We start from the raw sequence: 15,152 nt of genomic DNA on the forward strand, positions 1-15,152 counted from the left end.
GATGGTGCCAGAACTGTTGTTGTGGCGGCGTAAGATGATATCATACACACAGGATGCAGGTGTTCAAATTTTCTCTTAGCCTCAGTGAAGGTCAGTCGGTCCAGGGTCTTGTACTCCATGATTTTCCTTTCCTTCTGGAGAATCCTGCAGTCAGGCGAGCAAGTCGAATGGTGCTCTCTGGAGTTGACTCAGACGGGAGGCGGGGCACATGGAGTATTGGGAGATAATGGGCGTCCGCAATCTCGACATGTGATGCTGGAAGTACAGCGGGAAGACATATGGCTGAACTTCCAGCACTTAAAGCACTGCATCGGGGGAGAGATATAGTTCTTTACATCACACCGGCAGACCATCACCTTGACCTTCTCGGGCAACGTATCACTCTCAAAGGCCAAGATGAAAGCACCAGTGGCAACCCGATTATCCCTTGGAACCCCGATGGACGCGCTGGATAAAATGAGCACCTTGCCGCTCTAAATTAGCGCGCAGCTCATCATCAGACTGCAAAAGAAGGTCTCTGTGAAATATGATACCCTGGACCATATTTAAGCTCTTATTGGGTGTGATGGTTACAGAAACATCCCCCAGCTTGTCACAAGCGAGTAACTCCCACGACTGGGCAGAGGATGCTATTTTGATCAAGACTGACTCAGATCTCATTTTGGACAAGCCCTCCACCTCCACGAACTTGTCCTCTAAATGCTGAACAAAAAACTGAGGCTTCATAGTCATGAAAGATTCCCCATCAGCTCTCGAACATACAAGGTACCAGGGCGAATAAGATCTACTGCCATCTTTAGCCTCACGTTCCTCCCATGGTGTGGCCAGGCATCAGCAGAGCAATCCCTGTGTGGTCAGGGGGCTACAACCAACAGGGTACATGGCAGCCCCGCCACAACGGACTGGCTACTGTGCTGGATATCAGGTGCAAAGAAGTCCATGTTCATCGTCAATGCATAAATCAACACTGCATAGTGCATTGTGGAAAACGCACCCAGGAAGGTGTCCCAAGAGTTGGAGAATGGGCAGGACTGCAATGCGGCGACGAGCAAGTGGGCTAAAGATCTCAATGCACAATGGACATGATGCACCTTTTAAGGCACCCTTCCCCAATTGGCTCGCTCTTCGTGGAAATTTTGAAGAATGGAGGTCAAACCCTACAGGGAACCATCACATAAAGGCCGAAATGTGTGAAACTCCTTTTAGTCGCCTCGTACGACAGGCAGGAATACCTAGGGCCTATTCTAACCCCTGGACCCGCAGGGGATGAAGCAAGGTATTCAGCACCCTGATGGCTAAACTAAAACCTGCCAATAAAGGATATTGTATACTGTACTAGCTGCGAGACAGGGGGGTGAGCTGGATAGGAACCCAATTTATATACCAACGTATCAATGATGACGCACACTGAGCACTAATCAGATGCACTAACAGGCTTGAGTGTAATTGCTGCATGATTTCCCACGACTGTTAAAGAGCAAATACTGGCATGGTCCCACCCTTGTGCTACCTGCATGGCAAGGTAACAGCTCGCGCATCAACAGTGCACTGCCTGTGCAGCCAGAGGGCCACCAACATATGGGCATCTTATGACCAAGCATGTGGATTGGTAACCCCACTGTGTACCGGGTGATCTTCCCTCACAACACACACCTCTGTACAAAAAAAATCTGAAAAGGTGTAGGTCAAACCCAGGTGTTGGGTTCAAACATGAGTTAACTGAAGTAAGTGGTGTAAAATAAACAAAATTGGAAAATCTATAATAGATTTCATACAAACAGGCAAGGTTATCAACAATGAACCTGTCCTACAGATCAAGTCAGGAAGTCAAGTAAGGAAGTAGTACTACAACGATTTGGGACCCCATACTCACCACACACTTATTCACACTCACAAAAGAGTTGTGAGGCCCTTGGGGAGGGGTGGAAAGAGTGGATTCTCAGAACTGATTGTAGTCTCCTGGTTCGGAGCTGGGTGGAGGGCTTAAATCTTAGGAAGGGAGGGAGGAGGAGAGGGGAGGCTCAGAATGCTCTACACATACGGGCTATGGAGAGGGGCAAATATCAGCCCTATTAACTATAGAGGTTAGCATTAGTAATTCCCGATTAGAGAAAGAAAATGTTCATGTAGCACCAGTTAAATGCAGCACCATGAACAGAAAGCACCCAGAACGAAACTCATTTATAAAGGTAATAACACTAACATAGTACTATAGTGGTGCGCACATAAGAAGGTAGTTGGTGGGGTGATGCGCAGTGGCAAGCTGCACTGTACCACATGACGTTCCAGCCATTAGCATCATTCTACCGTGTCTGCCAGCACCACACACTTTGGCATGCACATAGAATATTTAGCATTGACTTTTGTGTTAGTTTAGGTATGGCGAGGTTACTTAGCCACTATAGTGTCCATTATGCATGGCATAAAGCAAACAAAAGTCTTACACTAAAAAGTGACAGCTATGATTTTCCATATAAATTATACCAGTGAGAGTTAGAAGTAGAAACAGCAGCCCAGTATATTGCTCACCCTGGGGTTGCCAGTTATCAGGGTAGGCAACGGCTAGAGGATGAGGAGTGGGACAGAGACCACACTGGTGACAATGGAAAGTATTTTTCATCTCTCTTTGCACAGTATGCATCACACTGTCTGATTCTTACATGCACACCACCATAAGAAAATAAAATTACCTGAAATCAGAACTGAATACCAACGAAATTTTGAATTCTGCTAGGAGTGTCTACAGCAACGAAACACCAGACATCAGTAGTGGATGCATGTTTATAGCCAGAAATAAAATGACGTAAAGTAAGTTTGGTGAAAATGAGCATTAAAGGTGCACTGTGAGTGGTAACTGGGTGCTTTTATAGACTTCCTGCCTCTAGGGCCACAGCGGCAGAGCATTTAAGAGAAAACTTGGAGAAGATTGTGTGTAAGTTACCTGATCATGTTATATTTTAGGGGTAATATTGCAGCTTACTGGTTATTGACTGGAAGCTGCAAATGACTAGAAGTGGTAGGAACAGAGATTGGGTGGTTTTGTTCTAAACACCTTAAATGAACTTGAGTAGCTAGTCAAGAACTGACTCGCAAGGGTAATGCCTGGAATAATCTAATTACAAACAGGTCTATACCATTCAGTTCACTTAACATAGAGCAGGGAATCTGTAATCATAAGGATGTAATTGCATCATTGATGACAGGTATCAATAAGAATGTTAAGAAATGTAGGAGGATATAGGAAGATATTTCTCCTTAGAAAGTGAAACAAGAAACATATTTTAGATTACCTGAGCATATAACACCAATCTCCAACTCTGAGACAGAAAATCTTGAGTATAAATGGGCGAAGTTCAATAATATTGTACAATACATCTTAGACAAGTATGTGTCAACCAAAGTTGTGACGGATGGGAAAGGTTCGCCAAAGTTCCAAAAGGTGTGCTAGAAAGTTGCTCCAAAACCAAAGAGAACTTCACTATGACAAAAGCATTGCCAAAATAGTTAGTTGACAAACAAGCTGGTGTCAATCTATAGCAGGCTTTTGTAGCTTGGTATTAAAACCTACCCAGAACACAAACATCATCTTTTTAGGAATCAACACATATTCTGAAAACAACAATCTTATGAAACCCCACTTGTTTTGTTGCCCACAAGATTATGAATGCACTAGATACTGGTGCCTGGGTCTAGTATATTTGTAATGGATTGAATTCAACAATTTTTCGATTCCTCAGAAACAATTAGGCTACTGGCCCAACATGTATTAATAAAATTTACTCATTTTCGAATAGTCTTATGAGTCCACCTGGCATGGAATGGATCCCAAGTAATGACCATTGACCTAAGTTTTTCTACAATGGAAGCATAGTGGCCTAAATACTTTCACAGGAGCTTCTTTCAAGTGGCCCCTGACTAGTATGTTGAAGCTTGGCTAAATCAGTGGGTTGCAGGATATGTCCTTTCCATGCCAGACTCAGTCCAGGCAATAGTTTCACATTCATGAGACATTCCTCAGAGTAAAAGCCATCAATGACCTTCCATGTGGATTGTAACACACATGATGGCTTTCCATACAGTTCTGAATATAATGGCTCAACTGGTCAAGACTTTGAACTCTTACAAGAATCTTTTTTGCCCAGTTCAGTTGTGTATCTGGCAACCACTCTTGCCCAAACTGTTACAGATTATTTGCTGTTATCCTGAGGGTACTTGATGATGCTCACTTTTGAGTGGCAATATTCACCTGCCAAGACTGTTATGAAACTTAGCTACTTAGCCACACATTATCCCACTGATTCCATTGAGGATACAGTTCTATAGCTCCCCATGTACATCAGGATTCATACGTATGCAGAGCTACTCATAGACTTACAGAGATTTCTCACAGAAACAATGCTTGCAATAGAAGAACAGTATGTCAGTGTTGGATAATAACCTCACCGCAGTCCTGAAATGTTTCACCATTTTTATTAAAAGGGCATCAGATCCTGAATTAATTCATATTCACATAAAATGCCCAATGGAACATTATGCCTATTATGATTAGCCAAGAGAAGGAAATGTTAGGCAGTTCTCTGATATGTCGTAAAGAGTGTTACTAATGACAAGTTCTTGTGATGGCAAGTAGACTAAGGCTACATTCACCTAGCTGTAGGCAGATACTGTAACAACTATTCTGTGCACAATAACGGCTGTAGCAACATGTGAAATGGTACAGAAAACTTACCATGCAATTACACTACCTTCACATTTACTCATTATACGAATTATCACTTGTGCATGAATTTTAGTCATTAAGCACAGGTGTGCTTGTTGGCTGAAAGTGCCACCTCTATTGGCACATTATGTTTTAGCCACACTAGAAGCTTTAATGTCTCTTTACAACTCTTTATACTTTCCCTAACCTTTTTACTGAAATGAAGAGTAGTGAGGGAAGCAAGCTAGATATCAACATCTGTTGTCAGCATTGGTCAATAAAACAGCACAGTGTACTGAAACACTCCCCCCTCCCCCCTTTTGTTTTAACAAATGAAGTAAGAGATACAGGGATACACTAACAAAAATAGATCTCTATACTAATGAACGAATGAACTTCGAACATACTTTTAATTCTATCATTAATAGAATTAGAATTTCAGATAATTATGATGATTTTAACATACTTTGTGCTGATTGTTTTACACTTGGGGGGGGGGGGGGGACACTTGGTTGTTCAGTAGTTTTCTATGATCATATTTGACTTACCAACACTGGCTGGAGGTGAATTGCAGTAGGTTGCAAAGAATCAAAAGTACTAAATATGACATCCCTCCTTTGAGTCACTTGAATGAGCATCTGAGACAGTCTGCTTGCACATGGCTCCATACTCCAGTGGGAGCACCAAAAACACTGTTGTGTGCCTAAACATGCATATTACCACCCACAGTCCAGTGGTTGTCAATAAAAAATGCACTATTCTGTTAAACATCACTTATTTTACATTTTGAAAAGCCCTTCAAAGTCCCTTATGAATACAAAAATATCACATTCACTGAAAACTTTTACTTTCTTCTTTAATAGTGAGAAAGATAGAGAGGAAACAGATCTTTAAATTCAGTCATTACATTTTTAAGATAACCTCCTCAGGTCTAACTATCTGGTACTGGTAGACTGTATATTCACTGACAATCTATCCAGACACTGGGAATTCTCACATCTTCAGAGTTTACATATACAATAACATCACAAGCAGCTAGGTAATTCAAACTCTGAAATATAGCCTCAAATGCCTGAGTAAGCCCAAGCCAATAGGGTGTAAAAAGTGGCCCAGAGGTTACACAATGATAAAGTTTTTTGTCTATAAATGAATTCACTTCCTCAGAACATATCTCACTTTCAAGCTTGGTGGTTTGATACAGGTTTCTATGTATCTCACAATCAAAGCCTAGAACCACAAACTCTGTAATATCAATGTTCTACAAATGTAATAATGCAAAAATAATGACCCCTGAAGTATGCAAAAAGTTCATATTATTAAAGGACCAGTGCTACTTATTAACCGCAGCTTTGGCCACCCAACTGTCAAACTTAAGGTGAGCAAACACAGGCAGTGAACTGTAATATGTGAAATACATAAATTAAAGTCATAATGTCTAACAATCCTCCTCTAATGACTGGCGTAACAGCAGTGTAACATACATGGTGGTTGCAAATGCTATGTTGTAACATTCAGTGGTAATTGCTTACTTAAGGCATACAAAAAGTTACTTTTGTAACTACAGATAATCTGAATAATAATGAGATGTTTCATTCTGATCAGACATTTTTGATTCATGTGAGAAAATGGGGGGAATGCAATGAAGCAATAGGGAATACTGAAATGGGAAAAAGTCTTAAGGGTTTTTTTTTCTTTGAATTTGGCAGTGTGTATGGTCATTAAGTTTTATTGACTGTGTCGGCTCTGTAACGCCATTCTAACTGGTAACATTTGTCACTTTTTCATCACACACACACACACACACACACACACACACACACACACACAGAGAGAGAGAGAGAGAGAGAGAGAGAGAGAGATGTCCTTCACAAACACTACATTTTGCCTACTGCTACATGCTGATGGGTCTTGGAAATCTCTAGTCTTTAACTATATCTTACCAAAAATCACATTTACTTACATTTGCTCTACACAATGGACATGGCTTGATTACTTCTATTAGAGGCCTATGGCGAAAAGTTTGCAGCAGACAGTGCCCTGAAATTAATCACATGGCAGGTTATATTTCAGTAATACACTAATGTGACAGAGATAAAAATCATCTACTACTTCATCCTCAAACTCTAAACCATAATTAAGCATAAAAAGTAATAACATACAGATGTAAATACATATGAGGTCAATGGCTTATGAAATTCCATTATCTAATAGCATGTTGCAAATTTGAAACAGAGAAAGCAAGAAAGCAGTAATTATAAAAATCAGCAACACTTTGGATGAACTGAAAAAATTAGAAAATGGTTACATATCTAGGACAAAATGTCATCTCTAAGCAACAACTGGTTGATTCTGTTTCCCACTATTGTTCAAATCAAATTACCTAGCAACCTCCCCCCCCCCCCCCTCCAAATCCCCTCCCCCTCTACTGACCAAAATTAAGGACATTAAATTCCAATCTCGTCTTTTCTTCTGGTAGCTGATCTGCAAATAAGTCACCAAAATCTATAACTTTCTGCAGGTCAATTTGATATTTTCTACAAAATAAACTGCAGCAAAATGACATGCTGAGCAGAAAGTGTTCTGAAAGCTGCATTTGACATGCAAGAATGTATAGATACAAACTAAAAGCAATCCTTATGAAACAACCAGGGAATGTGCTAAGTAAAACTATTTCAGGGGGGAGATGGATGACAGACTCAGTGGTATAATACGGTTACCCCTTGCAACAATACCAAAACTACGTAGGCAGATGTCATGCCAGAAGAGCAATGGGGTGGAAAATAACTGAAGATAAAAAGTATATGGCAAAGAAGTGAGATGAGGGACAAGAAATGAGAAGGGAGTGGTAATGGCGTCACTCAGGAAGGAGACTATTGCAGGGTTAGGCTGGAGGGATTGTGAGAATGGAGGATGTGCTGGAGGGACACAACTCACCTTAGCATTTCAGAGAGGCACTCAGGTATTAAAAACCTTAGCCACATTCCTTGTCAGGGTCTGACCATTTTACCATCTATATCTACATCCCCACTCTGCATGCCACTGTGAAGTGCCGGGCAGAGCATACTTAGAATCGTGCCACATGTTTGGGTTGTTTCCCCATTCCAATTATGTATGCAATGTGACAATAATGATAGCTTAAATACCTCTGTGTATGCTCTAGTAAGTCTAACCTTATCTTCACAATCCCTCAGGGAGTAATATGTAGGAAACTGAAGAATCTCTCTCGATTGTTCATGTAATACTACATATTCTTGAAACTTTGCAAGCAGGCTTTCATACAATAATTGCTATTATCTTCCAGCATTTGACAGTTCAGGTTTCTCAGTGTTTCAGTGACTCTCCCCCATTGGTCTAATAAATCCGTATGCTTTGTGCCACCATTCTTCATATTGTTTAAGATTCCCTGTTAGACTTACTTAGTATGGTTTCCACACACTTACGTTATATTGTAAGATAGGACACAAAGTGATTTGTAATCTATCTGCTTTGTAAATTAACTGCATTTCCACAGTATCCTGACAACGAACTGAAGTTTGCCACTTGATTTACCTGTGACTTAGCCTATGTGCTTACTCCATCATACGTAAGATCTGTTAGCCCAGGTATTTGTATGAGTTGACTGATTTCAATTGCAACTCATTGATATTGCTTTTGCATCTTGTAAAGAACACAAATTTCTGACAATTTAAATCAAATTTAAAAACTTTGTACTACTATGAAATAATATCAAGATTTAACTGGATATTTGTGCAGCTTTTTTCAGATTGTATTTCATTATGGGTAACTGCATTATCTGTAAAGGTTATAAGGTTATTATCAATAGTGTCTGAACAAACATTGTCCAAAACACTTCCCTGTGTTGAAGTTATTTCTACTTCTGTTGATGACACTCTATCGAAGATAACACGCTATGTCTGCCCTGCCAAGACATACATTAATAAGCATTGGAGTAATACTGCGTCCATCTGATTGCCTTGACTCACAGCTTTCAGGATGTCGCTGAGAAAAGTGGACATTACATGAGCAGTATCTTCATATAGAAGACATCATTCTGTTTGAGATATCTCATTACATTTGAGCTCCAAATATGTTTAAGTAATCTACAAGTGATGGATGTCAAAGACGTTGGAGACTCATTTTTCAGATCACTTCTGCTACTCTGCTACCCTTCCTATTGGTGGATGTGACCTGTGCTTTCTTCCAATCACTGGGCACAGTTTTCTGTTTACACACTACGAGTATATTATGGTTAAAAATGGGACATAACACAGCTGTAAATTCAGTACTGAATCTGACAGGGATTAGACTGGGCCCAGGAGCCTTGTTTAAATTTATCATTTTTAGCTATATCTTAACATAATTGATACTAATAACTGCCACTCATCTTTGCAGTAGTGCAGGAAATAATCTGGGGCAATACTTCTGTATGTTGCTTAGTGAAGAGACACTGGAAAACTGAGTTCGGCATTTCTGCTTTCACTTTGCTACCTCCAATTTCACTTTCAGTGTCATCAATGAGTAACTGGGCACTAACTTCGGTGTCGCTGGCAGCGTACTTATGACTAGAATTTCTTCAGGATGGATGGATAGAATATAGTGTTTTAAGAGACCAAACTGTTATGATCATCAGTCCCTCCATAATGAGTATGTTAGAAACATGGGAGATGAGGGAAGGCCATTGAGTTTTAAACCACAAGCAAACAGGAGAGGGGGTGTGGATCAACGACTGTTATAGGACAGACACAAGAGGCACTAAGAATGAATTATTAAATGAGTCAGGGGGTAAAAGATAATAGTGTAGAATATATGTCTGCTGGGAGCAATTCAAGGCTCTCAACAGCTTATCACACAGTGCGAGATGCATCCCACCCGACTAGGCTCCCATGGTCACTGTACCACATTAAGAGTCAACAGGACAGCTACCTAATAAGAGGAGCATTAAAACATTTAAAAAAAGAAATTATGACTCATGGCAATATTAAAACGAACTTGGAATGTCAGGTGTTGAATCAGCCTTCCATCTGGGCAAGCAGCCTGAGATCCCTGGGGCTAAAAATGCAGTAGTAGGTGACCCTCTTCCCCATCTGGCAGCTGGCAGGACCATAACAATGCATGTTTCAGATAAAAGTATGCTATCCACTGCAACGGATAAAATTTGAAACCTGATTTTCTGCCTGGACATTATCAGCTAGGACTTCAGGGAGTGTCTTAGCCAACCGTGAAGCTCAGTCTGCAGCAGCTAAGATGGGGCACTCCAGCCGTGTATGAGTGACTGTCAGGGATCGACCTTCAACTGCAATGGATGGGCCAATTTGTTACAGGATGTATCCATGGGTCAGACTGGTGTAACCAACATGGAGGTGGCAGAGGATTGTGGATTCATGACAAGATGAACAAACAAAAGACTGCCACACACTCATATACACTTTGACAGTCTGTAATTTATTTGGTTGTGGCTGAAACACCCCATTCACTGTTCCATACTACTAAGAGTCAGTGATATAATATTGTCTGCACGCCAGATCCTGGCACTTTTATTTCCAGAGCACCCTTCCTGGTAGCAGCATTGACGAGCCAGGTCACAAGTGTATTCCCCAAGATCCCAACATGACTGGGGGCCAAAGGAATACTACTGTCTTCCCACTGTCATGGAAGTCTAAAAAGATAGCTTGTACTTGTGTTATCAGTGGAAGCCAGGGCCAACAGAGGGTTATACCATTTATGTTGCTCAAGTAGTCACTGTAGGTAAGGAAAGACTCACGTAATTGGGTGCAGTTGAACCGAAACATACACAATTGCCACCAATTCAGCCACAAAAGCACCGCATTAATTAGGCAGGGAGGGTTGCTTGCTGGTTCTAAGGCATGTGAAGGTTGTAATGTGACAACATGCCATTCAGTGAAGGCTAGGCATAGTCAAGGCACAACGGTAGGGAAAATGGACGCTTATCCCATCTGTGGGCCAGAATCGAAGGCAAAGCGGAAGTGCTTCTACCTGGTGGCAGCTAAATTAAAGAACGCTATGTGGGAGACAGTGTCTGGCTTGTGCTACACTCTGACAGCGAAATAACAAAAGAATTAAACTAAATAATATTGTTATGTGTAGTAAAAATATAAATGTAATATTACTTTAATATATGAAAATGACTGTAATTGAATATTGTAATGCTATGGTATGTTTAATTGTAAATACAGAACTTGGCGTAATGTAAAATAATGTTTAGGTGTGCGGGGAATCTCCGAGAATGATAACAGTGTACAGGTTGGCGCGTAATATTGGTGGTAGAAGCAAGTTGGCTTAGCTCTGAGGCAGAACAAGTGTTAGGTGGCGTAAAAGTGACTGCCAGTGTGTGCTATGGTAACGTTGCTAACAGACCATTTAGAAGTGAGCTGAAAACAGATATGGACTTCGTTTATCGTATGGCTGCAAGCTAAATGGACACTAAGGCTTGTAAGATGCAGTATTTCGATGGAGATGGACTGTGAGTGGCAAAATAGTACGGTTTCCCGCTCTGGGGTACATGGCACTGCACGGTGCAAAGCTGCGTTAATTGCGACGAGTTGCTTGTGCCAACGGCGAGGTGTGAAGGGACCAGTAGCTGCATCCAATGGCGTATTGTGATCTCAATAACTGATGAGGTCCATGGGTGAGCTCACTTCGGTAGCAACGAACTAGAAGTTATCTTACAAGAGTATTATTACGAACAGTGGTTGTTATACCGACGCCAGTACCAGCACATTTATATTTTGTGTAATAGTCAAACCAAGTTCTCTACAGTGTGTAAAGGTTGGAGGCAATAATAATTTTGTGGTTTAAATTGCATTCCCCGAGTGTAATCAATTATTTAAAGGAAACAGCTCATTATTATCCCATATCCAGTGATTTCTATGTGCTACAACATCAGTGAAAAGTTATGGTGCGTGAGTATCGGCGTAGCTATATTACAAGAGAAAATAGTCAGAATTAACGCCGAAATCGCCAGCAGATGCTGCTTCATGCAATGGATGGAAGATGCCAGGTACTGTGCCACCTTAATTACTATCCAGCTCGATGTGGTGGCTCTTCAGTACATTGCCATAGTCAAAAATTACTCAGTTCCATCCGAGCAACGTAATTCTCAATTAGTGTTTTCAGTAACTATATTGGCAAGCAGATCTATATTGTTCTTTAATTAAGCGTTCAAGGAAATTGCTGCCACCACAATACACATTGTGCCTTCAGCACAATGCAAGCTCAATAACATTAAATTCAGTAATTATAATTTGTGTAGTTTACATTAACCTAAAACAAGTTCAAGTGTTTATCATGTGTGTTTATGTATTGTGAAACGATTTCAGGCTGTGGTAGTGTTTTAAATGAATAATGTCCTCCTGCTGGGCAATATCAAACATACAGAAGTAAGTGCTCCCCGTTCAGTTACTTCAAAGAGATTATCACTGCTACTAATAATCAAATATAGACGTAAAAATAAGTTGGTTACGCACCATTATCATTATTTATTCCAAAAATTCCATGTAGTAGTTGGATCACCATAGGGTGTCTATTCAAACCTATTACACGCAAGAGCCGCTTTCCGGAAGTCCGATGCCGCATGGTCTAATAATAATACAGTAAATTTGGGTAGTGGCATCGCAAGGTATAGCCTGTCAAGCCTCCAATTCTTGAAGCACTTGCATATACAGTACTCACCGAGTACCAAAAGGAAGAACTGGTGAACAACCGAAGGGTCTATCACATCCTTTCGATTAAGAGAAAGATTTAGACAAATTTGCAGGTAAGGGATGCACAATTGGGGGTGTTTCAAGTGTGATGTAGTGATAGGATTGAGAGGATGTAAGCAAAAGTTGGAACTGATGGACTCTTTACCAGTACAATAATGGAATTTTTTGACCAAGGCTGCTTTTCTGGAAGTCTTACACCCCTATCAGGAAACAACAGGTATTGGTTAGGATTTTCTGCATGGCTAAGACTATGTATGTCATAGCTGAGGAGTAATTAGTGGTTCCTGATCCATAAGGGGCAAATCTCTGCCTCTATCATGTGGTGGTCTACAGGGCTCGTCTGGTAGTCACCAGTTGCAAGCCTGATCCCACAATGGTGGATCGGGTCTATGAGACTCAAGACCAATGGTGCTGCTAATCCATAGGACAGCCTTCCATAATCCGTATATGATAAAATGAGAGCTTTGTAGAGTTGCAAAAATGATGGAATGGTCCACACCCAAGGAAGAGTTACTGAGACAGAATAGGATGTTTAGTTAAAACTGGTGTGTCCACTTAAGCTGTTGTATAAGGGATAACCAACTTAACATCAAAAATGAGTCCTAAGAAGCAATATGCCTTGACCACATTAAGTAGCTTATTATGTAGGTAAAGTTCTGAGTGTGAATGAACAGTTTTACATCTGCAGACACACGTGGCGCAAGTTTTGGTAACGGAAAAAACATAATCAATATTTTGCCTTCCTTACAGCAACCTACTGTCGTCCCTCTGTTGGAAGAACTATAGTAGATGCAAAAGTCATTATTGCATGAGGATGGTGAGACTATACATCCCACTGTCCCTGCAAATCCACTGAACACTATTAGGAAGAGGATCAGACTCAGCAGAGAGCATTGTGCAACACCATTTTCTTTTATGTGGGAAGCACTGTAGTAATTACCGATTTGAATTTTGAAGGATCACTGGGAGAAAAAATGTTGGATGGAAACCATGAATGATCCACAAAAACCCTACTCATATAAGGTGGTGAGGATGTGGTGGTTCCATATGGTATCATAGACTTTACACAGGTCAAAGAAGACAGCAATGAGATGCTGATGACAGGTAAAAGCCAATCTGATAGACTCCAGGCAGAGCAGCTGATTGCTCCTGATCAGCTGTCCTGAAACCCACACTGTGAGTCAGACAAGTGATCCCTGTTTCCAGGGCCCAGCACAGATGTTGCCTTGCCAAACACGCAAATCATTTGCAAAGGACATTGGTACAGCAGATTATATCTGCTCCATATGGGGTCTTCCCTATCTCAAAACTGGGGTTATCATACTTTCCCTGCCGGCCGGAGTGGCCGTGCGGTTAAAGGAGCTACAGTCCAGAACCGCGTGGCCGCTACGGTTGCAGGTTCGAATCCTGCCTCGGGCATGGATGTGTGTGATGTCCTTAGGTTAGTTAGGTTTAAGTAGTTCTAAGTTCTAGGGGACTGATGACCACAGCAGTTAAGTCCCATAGTGCTCAGAGCCATTTGAACCATACTTTCCCTCCATTACCTCTAGCCAGATTCAGTTAAGGTTGATGTGCCTGCATTTTATAGACAGATGGTGTGACATTTAATTTTGTATTCTATAAGGACCCAGAGCTGCATTTCAATAAATTGTAAGAGCACTGAGGAGTTCCCACTCAGAGAAAGGGGTGTTATACGGTTCCAAACATTGTGTGTAGGAACACAGGGTGACACATTTTCCTAGCCTTATGAGGAGAAGGAAGGTGGATTAGTTGTCAAACACTTGATGCTAATGCAAATTGTATCCCCAGATGGTAAGCAAAGACAATAGGGTTGGATTTCACAATGCCATCCTTACAGAGGCCTGAGATACCAGTCATTTCTAGCTGACCACACAAACACAGTAAATTGCTAGGTCTAACGTACTTAGTAGAAACAGACAAAGACAAGTACTGTAAAGCTGCAAAACGTTTTTACTCAAAGGAAAGTGACCTGCATCTGGGGTACAAACTGAAGTGAGGGAAGATGAAGAGTACTTTGGTCTCCTGCATAAGAAAATTGATTACTCTGTAAATGCACTTCAAAGCCATTTTAAGAGCATTTCTGATTTAGCAAATTATAGATGACAAATTACAGATTACTTCTGATGAAACTAACAATAAAATTGTTAGTAGTACAATACAAGATGTTTGCATTCAGACTTGTGAGTTTGTTGAGATTGGCATGATCACAAGAGGCATAAAATCCTAGCCAACCGCTGAAGCAGTCACAAGAAAGTAGAGTTTCAAGTACTCCTTATAAAAACAGGAGTCAACATACTATTAAGTACAGGAATTTGGATAAAAACTGAAATTAACAGCAGTGAAATTTTTGAGGTGAATCTAAGAATATGTCAAAAGGGGTACCCAGAAATCGAAGCTGCATGCTCTGTGGGGGGAAGGCTCAGTAGGCTATAAACTTATAATTGGGTCCTCCTATTAACCTGCAGACACAATAGGCTTGTTTTACTCATGGGAGACCATCACAGAAGGGTTGAAAATCTTTAACTGCCATCTTAACTGATGAAATGTGATGCCCTCCCAACATAATTTTCAGTTTTGTTCTGTTTGTACACTTATCCTTTCCAACTGTTTCTCTCAAATTTCTACTTACTTCCTTTCATCTCCTTGAAATCGCTCCTGAGTATTGTATTTAGTTCAGCATATTCCACCAGCTTTATATCATCAATTGTTTG

At 40.8% G+C, this 15,152-nt stretch overlaps 1 protein-coding gene across 1 annotated transcript in view; it reads right to left on the reverse strand.

The window, feature by feature from the left end:
* Positions 1-15,152, reverse strand: part of LOC126470015 (E3 ubiquitin-protein ligase RNF170) — a 119,982-nt gene that overhangs the window by 50,756 nt on the left and 54,074 nt on the right. Inside the window, exon 4 of the mRNA XM_050097490.1 lies at positions 6,660-6,736. Within this exon, the coding sequence (XP_049953447.1) occupies positions 6,660-6,736 (77 nt within the window). The remainder of the gene's footprint in view (positions 1-6,659; positions 6,737-15,152) is intronic.

Source organism: Schistocerca serialis, chromosome 3, assembly GCF_023864345.2.
Source record: "Schistocerca serialis cubense isolate TAMUIC-IGC-003099 chromosome 3, iqSchSeri2.2, whole genome shotgun sequence".
Classification (NCBI taxonomy): Eukaryota; Metazoa; Arthropoda; class Insecta; order Orthoptera; family Acrididae; genus Schistocerca; species Schistocerca serialis.